The sequence below is a fragment of the Clinocottus analis genome, unplaced genomic scaffold (genome assembly GCF_023055335.1).
Source record: "Clinocottus analis isolate CAN_PGR_092001 unplaced genomic scaffold, fCliAna1.0.p SCAF_8, whole genome shotgun sequence".
Lineage (NCBI taxonomy): Eukaryota > Metazoa > Chordata > Actinopteri > Perciformes > Cottidae > Clinocottus > Clinocottus analis.
In genome coordinates this window covers 6538927-6556330 of record NW_027176240.1, presented here as the reverse complement: position 1 = coordinate 6556330, position 17404 = coordinate 6538927, and the positions used below count along the sequence as shown (strand labels likewise).

General features: G+C 43.1%; 1 protein-coding gene across 3 annotated transcripts; it reads right to left on the bottom strand.

Moving 5' to 3' along the window:
* Positions 1-60: 60 nt before the first annotated feature.
* On the bottom strand, positions 61-17383 carry actn2b (actinin, alpha 2b). Of its 3 annotated transcripts, XM_068568563.1 has the most exons (21): positions 17165-17383; positions 13632-13746; positions 13270-13389; positions 13048-13134; positions 12829-12916; positions 12206-12284; positions 9552-9633; positions 9271-9356; positions 8934-9026; positions 8402-8632; positions 8126-8273; positions 7605-7755; positions 5279-5387; positions 4374-4514; positions 3951-4133; positions 3556-3690; positions 3069-3248; positions 2746-2892; positions 2225-2290; positions 1977-2135; positions 61-1798 (listed from the first exon to the last, which is right to left on the bottom strand). In XM_068568563.1, exons 1-21 carry the CDS (start codon positions 17291-17293, stop codon positions 1640-1642), a joined length of 2688 nt encoding a protein of 895 aa, XP_068424664.1. In that variant the 5' UTR covers positions 17294-17383; the 3' UTR covers positions 61-1639. The 3 variants fall into 3 exon arrangements, with proteins under 3 accessions (XP_068424664.1, XP_068424663.1, XP_068424662.1); XM_068568562.1 differs by lacking the exons at positions 12206-12284; positions 13270-13389; positions 13632-13746; positions 17165-17383 and having other exon boundaries at positions 13048-13099; XM_068568561.1 differs by lacking the exons at positions 12206-12284; positions 13048-13134; positions 13270-13389; positions 13632-13746; positions 17165-17383 and having other exon boundaries at positions 9517-9633; positions 12829-12840.
* Between the last annotated feature and the right edge of the window lie 21 nt (positions 17384-17404).

Genomic DNA, 17404 nt, shown 5'->3' with positions numbered 1-17404 from the left:
GTGACTTTGAATATGTTTTGTAATATTGTGAGAAATGTCAAATAAAAGACATCGTACAAGTAAGGATTCATTTAATTTATTTGAATAAATCATGGACTTTATTTCAATTTATTTCATCCATTGCCTCCAAGTACAACATTTAACTCACTGAAGTTGTTATCAGAGCCAGCAAACATCTTTCAAGGTGTCAGTACCGCCTGAGTACCTTTATTCTCCAACCAAAATACGATTCAAAGCTTTCACCAAAAACGAGAACATCTCTTGGATCTAGAGATCAGTGGCGACTACGGTACTTTTTCTTTTAAAGGGGATTGCTGCAATCTAAACTGAGACTTTAAATAAATAACGTGCTCCAGTGTCTTCAGTGTGTGCGAAGTGGCCAATGATCCTCTTCACAGAAAGTTTCATCACTTTGATAACTTCACAGTATTTGAGCATTCTTTTTACAAAATGCCAAAACGTTTAATTTCTCATTCAGAGTGTTATTGTTTTTAGCAGAAAGCAATTTTCATGAGAATAGAGTTATGCACATATTCCGTTTAAATTATTGCCACTACGGTATATTTAAATACTCCATTTGTGTATGGACGATCAATACAATTCATTGTTATTCTAAACTGGTACAGAACTAGAGTATACTTAAGGAAACATGTCAAACAGTTGTATAATATGGACAAATCAGGAATCCATATTGGAAAAAAATAAGGTTTTGAATGTGTCAAAGAAAAACAACTTCAGTACACACATTAAAAGGCATACGACACACAGATGGGTAACAATGTAGTTGCCTTTAAAGCCAAAATGTCAAGCAGGCCCTGTGGGCTTCATGTCATCTCCTTATTTGTGCTTTTGTTTTGAGTGAGTTTTCCCAGGCATGTGTAAGCATTAACACATTTATTGATGCCTGACAAAATGTTTAATCTTAAAACGCAATGCTCCTGAATACTGCACATTTAATTTGCTATGTTCTCTCTAAACCACTGAGCAATTGTCAACATTTACTTTTGCAGTCATGTAGTTTCCCACTTCTTCCCCTCTGTTGGTTGATATACTTTAAATTTTGGGAACCCATTTTATTAATGCATGGCAGCAGGTCTAAAATTGCTTCTTGTGAATTTACTTTAAGCATCTCAAAACCGCTTATCGGATGATTGTAGTCCCCCCAAAAAAAGGAAACATGAAAACTACATGACTTGATAAACCCTAAAAAAATACTTTTGTCTAATTTCTTCAGCTAAAACTAAAGAAACACTACGATGATTTTGGCTTATTACTCAGCATCTCTTTTGTTGGAGTGAATTTCTGTTTGAGGCCTACCTTCATCACAGAATCCTACTTTCTGCCCAAAAACACACAAGACAAAATGGACAACGCATTGTTTCTCTCATTATAATTTAAACTTGGCAAGTTCTGTTTGTTTCAGGTCATTTCTTATTTAACGGGACAGAAGAAGAGGAGAACCAAGACATTTGACGATGGTCTAATCTCTAAAAACTAAACAAATAATCTAGTAGGGTCACAAACATTTAACTAAACATATTGGATACAACCTCTGTATCGATTCCTTAAATTCATCAAGAGATGGAGGGGAGGGGGAAGTTAGGTACACGGTCAGTAGATGAAGGATGTTTCTAGTCAGTTAAAGGTCGCTCTCTCCATAGAGGGCGGTGGAGAAGGCGGTGTAGTCCAGTGCCCCCGGTGGTGCGCCATGGCCAGAGTAAGGCGGCATCCTCTTAATGCAATACTCCGCTTGCTCCGGGGGAAGTTCTCTCCTCAGCTCCTCCACTAGTATGTAGGGCTGTAGAGAGAAAAATCTTGCGTCAGATGCGTTTCCACAAACATTCCTGCCGATACCTTCCCTGCTCATGAACAAATTGTAGCTCATAAATCAACATGCCAGTGCAAATAAAGACAGGAACATAATGGACTAGTGCTGTCTAAGAATATGCCTGTAAGCCACACTAACACAAACGTACCTTGTCAGTTGCAAGGATCCGGAAGGACGCGACAACCTGCTCGGCTGTGTCAGTGTCCCCAGTCTCTCTCGTCATAAAGTCAATAAAAGACTGGAACGAGACGTTTCCAGTACCATTGGGGTCCACCAGGATCATTATACGGGCAAACTCCACCTCCCCCTGAGAAAGACATGGATTGAGAATCAGCAGTTTGTGCAGTACATGTGTAACATAATGATAACAAAGCGCCGTGCACATGTGAAACATACCAAGTCATAACCCATAGAGATGAGGCAGGCTCTGAAGTCATCAGTCTCCATAGCTCCATTCTTCTTCTACAGTCAGAAGCACATTGTCAGGTTCAATATTCCATACAAATGACAGCAATATTTATGGGCTGCATCCAAAAACTGCTTTTCCAAATAGACACCGACAAGCAGATGTTTGTGCCGTGATAAATTAAATAGGAACACTTTCAACTTTAAGCAGCAAACATTTTGTGATAAGACATTAAAGATTCTGAAAATGTCATAATGGCTGATGCCCAAAAGGTTAAAAATTTCAGTATGAAGCGATTGTAAAAAACACACACTTTCAAAAGTTTGTATTTGGCAGATGCATCATCCTTGGTGTTACTGCAGCATAGCGAGTCAGAATGTTGACTTTCTATCGTACCGAAGTAGCTTGAACGTAAGCGAAGGAGCAATCTCTAAATACAGGGCTGCCCCAGCCGTGCTTCTGGATCTCTGATCAGATCAGTCAGTGATGTGAAACTGTAAATGAGCTGTACCCGGTCAAAGTGGTTGAAAGAGGATCTGAACTCGTTCATCTGCTGCTGGCTGATGCCTTTGGCATCCCGGGTCAGGATCTGGGTCTCTATCTCGTTGATGGTTCGGGCGATGGTCGTGAGGAGCAGCTCCCACCCGACGCGAATATGCTGTCATTGTGGCGACAAGAGCAGGCACGTTAACGTGTAAAAACACCACGTGTACCTCTTTAAGGTTCATACTAGAACATATATCTTTGTTTTACAGTTTCATAATTCATGCAGCACTACAATGAGTTACCTTGCGTTTAAATATACTGTCCATGCATGGTCTTGTGACACTGTACCTCCATAGTGTAGTTAGTGTGTTTGTTGTCGAACACCAGGGACTCTTGGATCAGCTGGTGGTCTCCCTCCAGCTTGTCGATGTTGGGCTTGTAAGCCACGATGACGTGCTCGCATTGCTTCAGCTGCGTCATCTGGTCCTCCAGGGCGCCGCCTATCGCCAAGGAGCAGCGGCCAATTTCCTGTAAAACACACCCAACAAGGTCAACTTCCATTTTTGGACCAATTATGAGTCACTGAAAACAGTTGTGTGCATCTCGTATCAGTGAGCAAACTATTCAAGTGTGCATCTCATTATATAACAGGAAGTACTCTTCCTTTGGCGAAGACTAAAGTATTTTATATGAATTACAATACTTTGTAATATGCAAATGGCAAGGAAGCAACCACCATTATTCAATGTATTTGAATATAATCATTTTCCATTTAATGTCTCTTTGATTAGATGAAGCTAACTGTCAAATGTCTTATGAAGCCTGTATGTCTGACCTCCATTCTGGTGTGTATCCAGGGTCCAATGAGATTAGCCTGGGCTGCAAACTGTCGTCTCAGCCTTTCATGGTTATGCTGACTTGCCATCTCCTCCTGGAGGGCACCATCCCTTTGAGGAACCAGCTTCTTCACCTAAAAAACACACACAAAAGAGTTGAATTAGCAAAATCCGGATCCCACCGAAAAGAGTCATTTACATTAAACTGAATTATACAAGTATTATGCTTTGGGTTCAGTCTGGCTGCCGAGTCCTTCAACTAAGCGATAAAACATGATCGTAGCACTCTGGCTGCCTGTCCATATAAAAGCATTAATTATGAAAAACACTATCTGAATAATGACTTCGGTCCTCGCTATTCGAGTCGTTAAGTGAGTTCTAAAGCCGTCGCTACCTTTTCCCATTTGTTCAGAAGCTCTTCGGTTGTGAGGGTGCTGTATGGGTTGATAATGATGGCCTTGATCCCATAGCTCTGGGAAATCTTCAGCACCTCATTGTGAATTCCCAAGATGGCCTGTCTCTCTGCATCCGCCTCAGGAAGAGTGGCTTTGAACTGCTCATGAGCTGCGATTAGACTCTGGAATAGTTAAAAAAAAAAAAAAAAAATTAAGGGAAATCCTGGAATTTTATTAAAATTTCAATTTTGTCAAAAGTGATACAATCATTTAGTCTCCTTTTTGGGTGCGACAGGTGAACTAACATTAAACACTCAAACACCGCAGGAAAAGTGTGCAGGTCAATCTTAACATTAGCTATATTATACTGGGAAATGAATTGCAGTAAGTGAGGGAGTCTACAATGCTATTGAAGTGCATACCTGGACCTCTTCAACTGTATGCACGATGAACATGTCCTGCAGATCCTCCATGGCTCCTTCCATCCAGTTGTTGAAAGGGGCCGACCGCTTGGCAAACTCCAGGAACAGCTGATCAATAGTCTCCAGCAGCTTCTCAGTCCGCTGAGAGGGTTACAAGATATCACATGTCCGAGTTATACATCATGAAAGCCCTAAAATATTCAGCCAATTGCTCAGCATTAGACTCTGCCCTGAACGAAAGGAGCCATCGTCTTCATGTCTCACATACAAACATCCCCTCACCTGTTTGATGGCTAATCCGAGGGTGCATAACATTAGTGTGGCCTTTTTAACCCTACCCCGTGGCTTGGTTGTTCATGACAGAACCCCTCCCCTCAGCAGACGGCGGGGAGCCGGACAGAAAACAGACCTGTCCCTGTCATTCAGACTTAATCCTTGGCCATTTCCCAGGGCCCGCACACATTTGCAGGTCTGAAATGGCCAGCATGGTTTAGATGAAGTGGCTAGTAGGCTCTCAGCCAATCACCTCCTGGACAGGACGCTTACATCCATTTCTCCTTTATCCCCGACACGCTATCTGGGTCAGGGACTTTAGAGGGGATCCAGTTCTCCATCAATCATTTATGTCCTCACTGTTAAGATGTCATTGACAGAAACTAAATGTGCTTACACTGACATTTTGATTAAGCTGGTTTTGTATGCAACTTCATTCTTCATACGTCGAGGTCTGTGTGGAACATTAGCACACTCTTGTGGAGACTCCAACTTATCCTAATATATGCCAAGAAATACATAGTTCAAGTTTTAGGAACTCTGCCTCAAATGAGAATAACCATGTGAGAGAACCTGTAAATTGGATACGGACACCTTTCATCAGTTATCAGTCACTATCAAGTCGCTCTCACCTCCAATGATTCTCTCCTCTTCTGAGTCAGGGTTCCCAGCTTGTCCCACAAGTCACAGATGCTCTGGCAGCGCTGGTTTACAGCAGCCACATCGTGGTAGTCCAGCTCACTGGGAAAAAGAAAGCAGAGACAACTTGACTCAGTTGTGGAAAAGAACTTTATGTTGTTATTGTTCCCCAGGCATTGAAGAGCAAAAAAATAAATAAAACTACTGAAAAGCTTTTAGGGTATACAAAGCAAAGTCAGACTTACCCACAAAATATATTTAGTGTGTAGCGCACCAAGTGATTTTGTTGTGTTCTCAGGAGATAAAATAAAAAGCAGGCATTACATTTGACTGGGGTTCCCTAGATGTACCACAAAATTGGTTTCCCCTTGATAACAGTGTCAAGTTTGGACCCTGGGACAGGCATCCAGTTGAACACCTGTATTTTTAAATCCGTTTCCATAGCATTTGACTGGCGATTTGAGCAATTAGCCTAAAGTCTGGTTTATAAACTCCCACCACAGATTTAAAAACAGTTCACCGAAGCCACATAGAAAAAAAAACACAAGTCAGTTATTTAGCCTTTTATTTAAAATCCACACAAGCAAACTTGCACCCACACATATCTGTGAGTGAAGTGCAGAGACTACTAGAGTTGCCTTTGATCTGATCCGCTTCAGCTTGGTTTAGTCACTTACGCGTTGGCTATAGTCCTGGGTCTGCCAAGCCTGAGTGGGGGAAGTGGTATCTCTCATAATGGGCTTCATCCAAGTGGCCTCTGCCGATCTCATGATCCGACAGAAAGTGATTGTACGTGCTAGTAGGAAGCTGACCAGTCAAGAACAGGTAATACGGGCTCCATCCAACTGGTGTGAGCGCCAGTGGAACTGGCTGCGAGGGGAACGACGTGGAAGCAGTAGACCCCTCATCCCCCTGCGGCGCCGAGGCATAAGGAGGCGCTGGCATGAAACCTTGTTCTTCCGTTTCCCACTCTTGATTTCCAAGCTCAAGGACCGATGTGTGCTGACTCAACTCCGCAGCTCGGGAGTCAGGATATGGAAAAGGTGGAGGGGGAGGAAGCGCAGGAAGGTTTAGCTCTTCAGTTTCTCCGTCTGTATTGCCGGGCTCTACGTTCGCTTCATAGCGGTTAGGCTCGCTTGCTTGAAGGAAAGAGGGAGGGCTGACGTTCGGTGTGGGCTGAGAGTTTCTGGATGTGGCGCTAGACTCTTCCAGAGGATCCCAAACAGTAGGAGCATTCCATAAAGCCCCATTGGACATGTCCACAGTAAGGCTGGAGCTTGCTGGGTCGGCTCCAGGACTAGAATGCCCTTCGTCCGCTACAGCAGGGTTACTCACACTGGAAGGCTGTGCAGGAGCACCTTGGGTCGAGCGATAATGGATGCTAGGACGGCCCTCCACGTTAGACAGACTGCCTTCAGAAGGATCACGCTGGCTTCGGCCTAAGGGAGAAACATTTGTGTGGCAAAAGTTTAGTGAGCCAAGGTGTGAGAATGTTTAACATTAATTTGTAAACATCCAAGTACATGTAGAGTCCTTTAAATGATTGACCTTTTTTAGCAGGAAAGCAAAGGACATTCCAGGCGCACAGTGCAATAAGGAGCAATTCACTGTAAAGGAAAACGGCACAGTCATAAACAGTATCATAAACATGCCATGAATGGAAGATGAGAAGCAAAACTAGTCATTTGACTGTCACATACCTTAGAAGAATCCAAGTAGCCATTTTACTTGTCAGCTGAAATGACATCTTCTGGTCTCAGAGCACCAAATAAATATGAAACAGGAAGTATTCTGTGACCAATCCCAGACTGAAAAGGTAATGATGGACAGGTGTTCCTCATTGACTGTTGTTTGACAGCAGTCAGCATGACCGTGAACTACAGCCTTCTACGGCGATAGAGTGACTTGTTCTTAACTAAAGAGGGTTTAAGTAATTTTCATAAATATTTATTTTCCAAAGTGGTTCCAAACCCTCTCACATGCAAATGACGGAAAATCTATGATGTTGGAAACTGTTCCTGCACTGCCTTTCCTTTTTTCTTCTCCTACTGTCTCAAGTACGAACAGAAAATAGATATTTTGGGACCCTTGAGGGACAGCATTTCTTTTTTTGAGTGAAGTGTTATGCTTATGTCTTTTGATGCTTGTCATTCAATACCATATCCAGACAGGTGCCGTTGCAAGTCTAGAGGGTCTAAACCATGAATGCTATTCATGATATATCATATGAAGTCATATTTACAAGAAAGAAAAAAACAAAACAAGATGGCAGTAGCCAATTTTGCTATCAACTAAATATCTGCTGTATGGAGTGCATACTTTAGTTCCTGTGCAATGGCAGCAATCTGCTCCACTCTGTCCTGGTGGGCTGCCAAGTCACTCTCAAAGGCCTCGTGTTTTCGAAGCAGTGCTCTGATTTCGGTCAGGGTGGCTGTTTCGTAGTCCTTCTGGGAGAGGATCAGTTCTTTACCTGAATGTCACACATATGCAAAGAGAGAGGGATGAGATTAGAGAGGGGAACAAGATGATTAATAGGTTAGGTCTAAACACAGGCCTTATTTGGTCATGGTTGATGGAGAAAATTATCCGTTGCAGTCCACGACCGGCTGATTGCATTGGACAGAATCGAAAACCTTCAGTCAAATCTCATTAAAAAACAGTCTAAATGAACCCAGAGGTTAGTGGAAACACTGCTGAGGAGCAGGACTGCAGATTCCAGCGAGCTACTGTGACGACTACACAGCCATATGGAGACCTAAAGACATACGGTAGCAGTGACATGTAGATAGAAAAGCAAGCGTGCAGACAGTCAAAGTCACAAAAGTACAACTACAACTGACCGCTGGCCCAGTTCTCATGGTTGGTGGCTTTTTGGCGAAACTTTTCAGCCAGGTGGTCGAGCCTCTCCAACCTACGAATCTCTGTCAGGAGCCACTCCTCGAAGCCTTTCTCTGCCTGGTCCAGCCCCTGCCATGCACTGGCTATGTCCTGGACACACGATGAAAATCACCAAACCACAGTCTGAACTCACTTAAGATATTGACTGTGAAATGTATCAGAACTGTAGATGAATATAATTGCACATCATATGAAGAACCTGAACTTGAATCACTTACAGACACCATCTTGCCCTCAGAGGGCATGAAGGCGGGGCGATTGCTGATGCGCAACTTGGTCTGCAGGGTGTTGAAGTTCATTTCCAGCTGGCACTTCTCCTGCACTTTCGGGGGCTTGTGCTGGCGCCGGTAGTCCCTGAAGTCCTCCAGCTTCCGCTGCATCTCCGCCATGGTCTTCTCCGGAGTCCGGTTCTCGAGCCAAGGAGTGGTGCGGCGGATCCACTCCAGCAGCTGGGAGCCGCATGGACGACATGGGAACAAGTGGAGAGGCAAGAGAGCGCCATGTTAAAGGAGCAGTGTTTCAGGAAGACCGCGATGAATTATTGATTCTTTTCAGCAGATGGGTCTCTGCTTGTCACATCAATGGGACACATAAGAGGGGGGACAGAAATGTTTTTAACATGAACTAAAATCTACCCTTTTACTTTGAACTAGATTCACAAAGTTTAATTTTCTGTTGAAAAAGATTTCATTGCACAATGTGTCATCATCATTCAAGATGATTTTCATAAAATTACTAATTTAGCTTTACCTCACTGGCCAGTCTCTCGTATTCCTCCATCATTTTCTCATTCTCCTGGTTCACGCCGAGCACCTTACAGATCCTGTTGGCAGCTGTCTCTGCCTGAGAGCACAGGGCACCAGAGTGATGTAATTACATCAGCAAAGAAACAGGGGGCCATGCTCCTACTGATCCTTTCCATTTCCCTAATAACATTATACTCATTCTAATTTTGCTGATCAAAATTGAATGTCAGAAACAAAATTGGCAATAGATTTGTGCACCTGTTCTCAAAATGCATGTGGATCGGGTGAGCCAACTCATCTAAAAATAGATTTTAGGAATGTTATAGGTGAGACCACTGTACCTGCTCAGCTCCAGCAAAAGCATGGTAAAAACAGGACATATAGGTCATGATCGCTCTTTCGTCAGGTTTGGGGGTGTTGATGATATCTAAAGGCGTCGAGATGAAGAAAAAATTAAGATTTTTAACTGAAACAATGAAAACCAAAAACAGACCTCCATCAGACAGAATATCCTCAGACACATACAGTGGTTTTCATATCGCAAACACATACATCAAAGTTCTGTATATATATATAAGAAAGCTAACCTTTTTACTCTGGTCTCTACTCCATAAAACATTACCTTCTGCGTCCAGCATTTTGGGAATGTCCAGGTGTTTCTCGGCTATGTCAAAAGCCAGGTTCAGGTTCCCCAAAGGATCATCCTAAATAAAGAAACACAATTCTCCATCACTGAACAGCAACACTGGATTTAAAATGCCGCCACGCTGACCTCCATGCTATGGTGGACACATCATACTCCCCGATTACCTACTGTACATGCACATTCATTTAAGAGCATTCGTTTTAGTGTTATAGTGTTCACAGGAGCTCCATGTTTATTAAGAACTAAACGTGTTGATGATTGCAGTTTTGATCAGTCCCAAACCAGTCTGAATGGGAAATTTCTTTAGAATCTTCTCAAAACCATGGCATGCACATGTTGAGCTTTTATCTGTCGGCAACTACCGATTACATCAAATCAGTATGACAATTACTAATTATTTTCCGATCAAGCAATTGATCTTTTAGTTTGTATCATGTCAAAGAAATGTCTTTGAGATGAGGGAAGATAACAGAATATTTCTTTATTATATATACATTAATCAGCAAGTAAATTAATCTATCATATGATATTTTTTTCCTGTAAATGTACACACAAGTGACTGACAGGAAAACCAAGTGTTTGTAGAGAGTCACAGTGGTGCATTAAATTAAGCCAACAGCTGACAGTGAACCCTTCCCTACTAATGGGGCGGTCAGCGAGAATGCAGAGGGGGAAAGGGATCATACTATCATGCCGCTGCTATTGTCCCATATTGCACCTCTGTTCCATAAAGGTAGCGGGGTGGCACACTGCGTGACAGGGCCAGCTGCTCACAGATCCAGTGCAGGACACATAGATGGATGTACAGCGTGGTAAATTGATGATGGGATGGTGGCAAGGATGAATGGTGAGAAGGCTACCCCAATGTCTGTCTGTCTGTGTGTGTGTATGTGTGTGTGTGTGCTCCACACCAGAGCTGTCTGGTCAGGCTGAAACACTGCGAGCTTAACAAACACGCTCACCTGGAGCCAGACTCATCAACAGCTGCCTGGCGCACAATGCAACTGTCTCCCAGGCAGCATGAAAGTCGAGGTGTGACCAAGTGTGTGAAAATGTCCGTCAGAGAGATTTAAAGAGGGAGGGAAAAGCAGTAGAGAGAAATACATATGGTAGATGGTTCACGCGCCTCATCACTCACAACTCCCCCCGAGTGCCCTTTCCCAATAACGAAAATGGACACCGTCCTTACTTAAGGTGTGACTGATGAATATGATATTACCCATCTCATAGACATCTTCCTGCCTTTCATGAGGACAGGCGAACTTTAACTGGGGATCGCAACGTGACATCATGGACAATAGCAGAGGTAAAGTTAAGCCCGAGCTCTGCGGGGACTAGGCTCATGTTGCTGTGACTATTCAGGGTCAACTCCAAGTCGGGCCGGTGCGTTGTGTGCTGAAAAGAGAGCGCTTCTGTTTCCAAAACAAACGAAAATGTCACTCCCCGTAATCGGCCACGGTGTTTCCCTACTGTACAAATAAGGTACAGGGTCTAATTTGGCCTCGGTAAAGTAAATGTTCCTATGTGAGCTCAGCAATCCGATTTCTCGTGAATACGTGGTCGGATTTTTTTAGGCCATGACCAATTTATTTGCAGTGCAAAATAAGAAGAAAAATCGCAATAAAACCCTGTGGACCAAATATCTATTGTCGGTTTTCCTCCCTCAACTTAGCCGCCTGACACCAAAACAGACTCTGCAGTGGAAGAGAGAAGGCTAAAATATTCCCACAAGACAGTCTTCCAGTTTGAGACAGCTCCTTCTTCTTGTCGGGAAAGGTTGCGTTATTGTTACTTGACTAACACTGGAGGGCTGTCAGCTGGGCTCTGTAGCTCTGCAAATAGGCAGCTCAGCTCACTGAGGCCCTCGCCTGTTTATGCTCAAACAGTCAGAATCCTGGGCGTCCCTTTTAACCCAGAACATCCTAATGAGCGGTGGACTTGTTGTCCCTGAAAAACCTTTTAGCTCGAGTAGTATGCACACACCGATAAGCTGGATGAGAAAAGTCAACCTGTGCATTCATTTGTCATGATTTGAGGGTAGGCATCCCTTGGTTTGCATATAAATTGCCATCTTTATTCCTTATTAATGGCACGAACATTGCGGCAAAGCATGCTAATTATGCTAAAGTTGTGAAGAATAATGAAGCATGATGTGACATTAAAGAAATGCACTTAGTATAGACACATTACCGTTACACTTTAAAGAAGAAACATAGAACTTGATTTAAAAAAGGATGATATCCATTAGCCAAACAACACACTGTTTATCAACAGCAATGATGACATTACTGCACACAGCTTCTGCCGATGACAACGCAGTAGACTTCCCACAGACAGCTTACTTTATCTGGCTAACTATGACTCCCATGACATGCCACATATTTTGAGTGTATCCAAAAGTGCCACAAGTAAGAGCAACAGTCTCGAAAAACTACTTCAAGCTCAAAACCAAAAAGAAGGCAAACACCTCCAGTCCTAGAGACAGACTAGTTTTCCTCAGCGACATCATCCTGAGTCTGTATTTGTTTCAATTAAGTCACACTGTGAGGTGTTAATTGTGTGGAAATCAATCATGTTAGTTTTTGGGTCTGAAGCACAGCATCCGGGTTACACGTGAAACCACACGACACCTTGTTGAGCTTAGAGTAGTCGAGGAGGTCGGGTCTGTGTCTGTGAATCAGGGCGCAGAAGGCCAGGCCGTCCTTCCAGCTTCACAAGCCAAAGAGCAAAGAGAACCAACATGTCAGTTCAAATGGGAAATGGACTGGCGTTCATCTACCGCCTCCCCAAAGCGCTTCACACAAACATGTCAACATTCACCAACTCACACATTCGCCTGGTGAAATTTGGAGTTGATTATCTTGCCCAAGGACACCTAGACATGCGTACTGGAGGAGCCGTTAATCTTCAGGGGACGACCCGCTCCCCTCTCGGGCCCCAGACACCGCAACGTAACATGCTAACCTAGCTCAGAGATAATGGAGTCCTCTGCTAGCATTTACTCTGAAAGGTGCAACAGCACCTGGTGGCAGCATGTTGCTGATGCCATACTCAAGTCAAGATATTTTGTACTTTTTAAAGTACAGGAAGAACTTGCTAATAGCATTAGATACATGTATTCACTTAACAAACTCCACATCAGTGTGATATCCCTTTTCTTGGAATAAGACATGACTGTATTGAATGAGAGGATAACCTAGATCAGCTCTCGATCACATGAACTATTACAGTATTTGATGTGTTGAACTCTTACCTGACATGGAAGTTTTGGACATTGACATTCCTGTAGGGGGCAGTCTTTCTCTGACACCACAGGAGAAGACCTTCCTTCGCAGATGTTTCTGAGGAGGAAATTAATCCCCAGTTGGTTTCATACTCGTGATGACATGGTAAGACTTTTTCAATGTTTAGACATTCAGGGGACACAACGAGAATGAACTAGATTTGAATCATTTGGATTTTCTTATCTCACCTTCCACAGAAATGTCCTGGATGGCGAAGCGGAGGATGATAGTCCAGATCATCCCAAGAGTCATCTTTGCATTACCGTCCACAATCTCTGAAAGGCAGAACAACCTGTTGCAATCAGTTTGCACACGGGTGATTAATAATATTATTGTTCTATATTTGTGTGCTCATATTGGACCCCTGATTCCCTGTAGTATGTTCATACATACAGGAAGGTGTTGGATACCTTCAGCTCCAATGGAGACCAGTTTCACTCCTTTGCTCGTGATGAATTCCAACGCTTTGTTGACGTTAGCAATCTTATGAAAGCGCATCTTCCCTCTGTCCGGCTTAGGTAACCTCTCTCCTGCAAACATAACATCATCTGTCAGATATGCAAGTAGTCGTATATGCTCAAACTGAAAAAATATAAATCCCAATATATCCCATTATGAGCAAAATAGACATCAAAATGAACACTGCATTGATAAAAAAAAAATTAGCTAACGGGGAAAACAATCTGCACATGATTCTACTGGTGTACTATCAGAAAGAATAAATCACGAACACATGAAGTTATAAAGGAAGCATAATCCTTTGTGATCTAACCTGAGATAACTTCCAGAAGAAGCATGAGTTTGAGTCCATTTCTGAGGTCGTCCTCAATGTTTTCAATTTGAGTACCAGCTTTCCTCAGGTGGGAGTTGCACCAGGCTGTGAATGTCTAACAGGAAAGGGAGACCCAGGTCAATTAAAAGGGGATTAGATCAAATATCACCAAACAAATGAACAGCACTCTGTGCATTAAAAGTTCTGAAGCTTTGCTGATGCACCACAGATGTAAAAAAAAAAAAAGAAAAGAATACCACGTGAGAGTTTTCACAAGTTGGATTTTAAATCTCCATTATGGATTACACTCCAAGCCTGGTATTCCTCTCTGTCGACCTAAACAAACTGAGGCAGCTCACAGCTTAACAAGTCTTCTCAACAAGACTCCATGCCAATTCGATGTTAACCTGTTTGACCGCTGCTACATTTGCAGATTAACCTTCAGTGACCCATCAGTGTCCGATTTCAACTTTTTCTTCCTGTATTTCCACAGCTAACAACCCCTGAGGACAACCGTACTCCATATGGGGCACTGAAATACTGTAAATCAAGTTAAGACAGGCTCATTGTCTTTCTACTCCTATTTTTATAAAGTCTGTCAATAGCGAGCCACAGAGTTCAGGGGCGCTCAACGCTGCATGGATGAAAGCTGGGAGCCGACCACACATTCCGACCGATACAGGGCGTTAAATTTAGACCGCTCTGCTGTGGCTCATGATAAGAGACGGGGAGGGGAAAAAAAACGTCAAAACGTCTTGCTGTGTCAACATGAGTGAAAATGTCACGAGGATACAGAGAGAGTTTTCGCCTCACGTCACTTTCCGTCACTATTTTGCCACTTATAATGTGATTGGTTACAGCTGCAGGGAGATAGCTTTATCACGGTACAACAGCTCTTCAAGTCGCGCTCATTGCCATGCGGAGGGCGAATGAATGGGTCTGTCAAGGTGTCAGAAATGTTGACTCCTGTCTCAATGAAAAAATATTTGAATAATATTCTCAGCTGGAAATGACATTGTTATTTTCATTGATAGTTAAATTGTCTATAATATAAGCTAAGCAGATGCTGGATTTGACATGTTGCTCTTTTACGTTCCTACTTCACAAAAAACAAATAGGTCTGAATGAGTACTTTTACTTTTTTTTAAGTACTTTTAAAGTCTGTGGTTGAAATACGATGCTGACAGTACGTTTTAAAACGTGTATTAGCAGTTGATGGTCATTCGGGAAAGAGTGGGTTTTCAACTTGTTCACATTTGGCTTCACTTCATTTTGAATATTTTAGCATTTCATTTTCATTTTTTATAACATGTGGGAATGAATTTGTATTCTCATCCTGTTAGATTAAAAATAAGAAAATATAAAATGTGGCAAACAATTATTATTTCTCAAAACTTAACTTTTAAATGAGTGTTTAACACATGTATACTTATTGGCTAATATATAAATTAAACAAAAGGCACTTGAGGAAGATCTCTGAGCACTTTTTCCAACCCTGACTCTAACACATTCTTGTGCCCGGTACGGGTGTATGTGGGTGCCCAGCCAGCGACTCAGGCTTCCCCTCTGGGTGTCGTGCAAGAACAGAATATAACAGGCTTTAGAGTAAAGGCCATCACATTCCACACTGAGAGAGTCCCCGGAGTGTATGTGACATTGAACCGCTGCCCTCCTTGTTCGAAAAACGTGGCTCGTTGGTTCTCCAAATTTTATTCGCCCACAGCCGTCGACCCTTGCTGCCCACTTTCCAAGCCACCTGCCTCCCTTTCCAGCACTACCGACAGTGACAGTTAAGGCTAAAAATAATTATGAATCACATCCAGAAAGGACCGACTCTGTCACTGAACTGACTGATGCCTTTGGGGCCTCACTAGGTCAGAAGCTGGCAGGTTGTGTCCAGGTGGATGAAAAATACATGAGAACCAAGTGTTGAACATATTGAAGAGACAGAACCTGTAGCATCAATGGTTACTCAAGGAGTACCTGAGTCAGCTAATAGATTCATAAAGGTCCCATTAATAATGAAGGAAAGCTCGTAGGGTGTGAATGAAGGCTGCTGCACCAGGGCGTGAGCGAGATGATTTATGGCCACTTTAGGGTAATTATTTGAAAAAAGCAACGACCAAAAGTCTTTTTGCAGAAAAAGGGTTAAACAAGGGTATGTGGTCATCACATCCCACCTTGCAAAAAAAAAAAAAAAGAAACAATGTGATGCGGTATGAAACCACCACTGGTGCCTTTATCTATTCTGATCGCTTCAAACAGCTGCTCCAAGAACCAGACCACTTTCCAATGAGCAACTTGTCAACTTCAAATTATAATCAGCGAGAAGATAAAACGATGTGAAAATAGCCGTGCACATAGACCAGGGACCTATTGCTGCCGAGTGTTACCAGAAATACACAGTTTTGTCATCCTTGTGGGGGGCCAAAGAAGGTTATGAGCCCATGGAGCTGGCGGCCTCCAGTTGTGCAAAAGGCTACAGTTTAAGGCCCGGGCCAACTTTTTAAAGCCCTAAAACCAATGGACAATGTGGGAGGCTGAGGCTATATTGAGTTGAGGCGGTGCTGCTGGTACAATATTTCTGCCTGGTTTCTATAAACAAAAGAATTCCGCACCAAGGACACTGGATTAACCCTACTATAATGCCTTTTGGTCCCCAGGTTAAATTTAGATGCAGCGTTCATTCTAATCCCAAGAGCGTCATCGTGAGTTAGAAGCATCTGTTGACAGCTCGCATTCCGCGCGTATCAGCGGGGAGGCAGCAGTCTGGAGAGCCGCTGGAAGGCAAAGCTATTGTTAGACACCTGGTACCCACCACCCGACCCGCCGCATCCGTCCGTCAAGCCGCCCTCCACGGCTGCGTCAAGCTAGCAGCACGTAACTAGAACCACACCGGAAGTTAAGTGAGGCTGTCCTGCAAGATAAAACTAAACGTGAAACCAGAGGCGTGACGCTTCCAGTTGGTGATACGGTGATAAAACCTCCTGTAACACATCTGGCTGACAATAGTTTACTTATTTTCGTCAGTGCTAGCTAATTCTTTATTTCACCGCATTGATAAATTGATGTGAATCGGCTAACACGCAAGTGTCACCGTCATCATAAGTGTTACCTCGCAAGTCACGTTTGCACTATTAACGGCTCCAAGCTTTAGTTGGTTCACATCAAAGACAAATAACTCATTAAATTGGCGGTTATATACGGTTATATACGTTTAATCCACTTGATAACAAAAACGTTGTTCGCCGTCGTGTTTTATTTTGAAAGTGTTAACCGGATGTTGCGCTTTTTACTGTGGTGAACTTAACGTTGGCCCAAACGGAGTCGTCAGAAACTTGTTCGATAGCAGAGTATTCGCGTTGAACGGAAATATCAAACACAAACTTTTAACTTTAAGACCAAACGTATCTAATAGTATTTCGACAAAGCGGACCCTGGTTCCTTGTCACATTTGTTTCCATCACAGAGTGCGTAAATATCTACCTAAGATGTGATTTAATTTGAAATAATTGTTTTCGAGTTTGACTTACTTTCCTCTGCTGTTGCTCCCAGGCCGGGTCGAGCAGCATGTCCCTGTCCCACTCATCCTCCTGGAGCATGTACACCTCCTCGTAGCCGTTATCGTAGTGCACCGTGGTCTCAACCTGGGTCATCATCATTGTGCCGTTTTACTTTCTGTCCCCCTGAAACTCAACCGCTTGATCGACTGTAACGACGGGAGAGTTCCCTGACTTTTTCTTCTTCTTCTCCTTCTACTACTACTTCTTCTC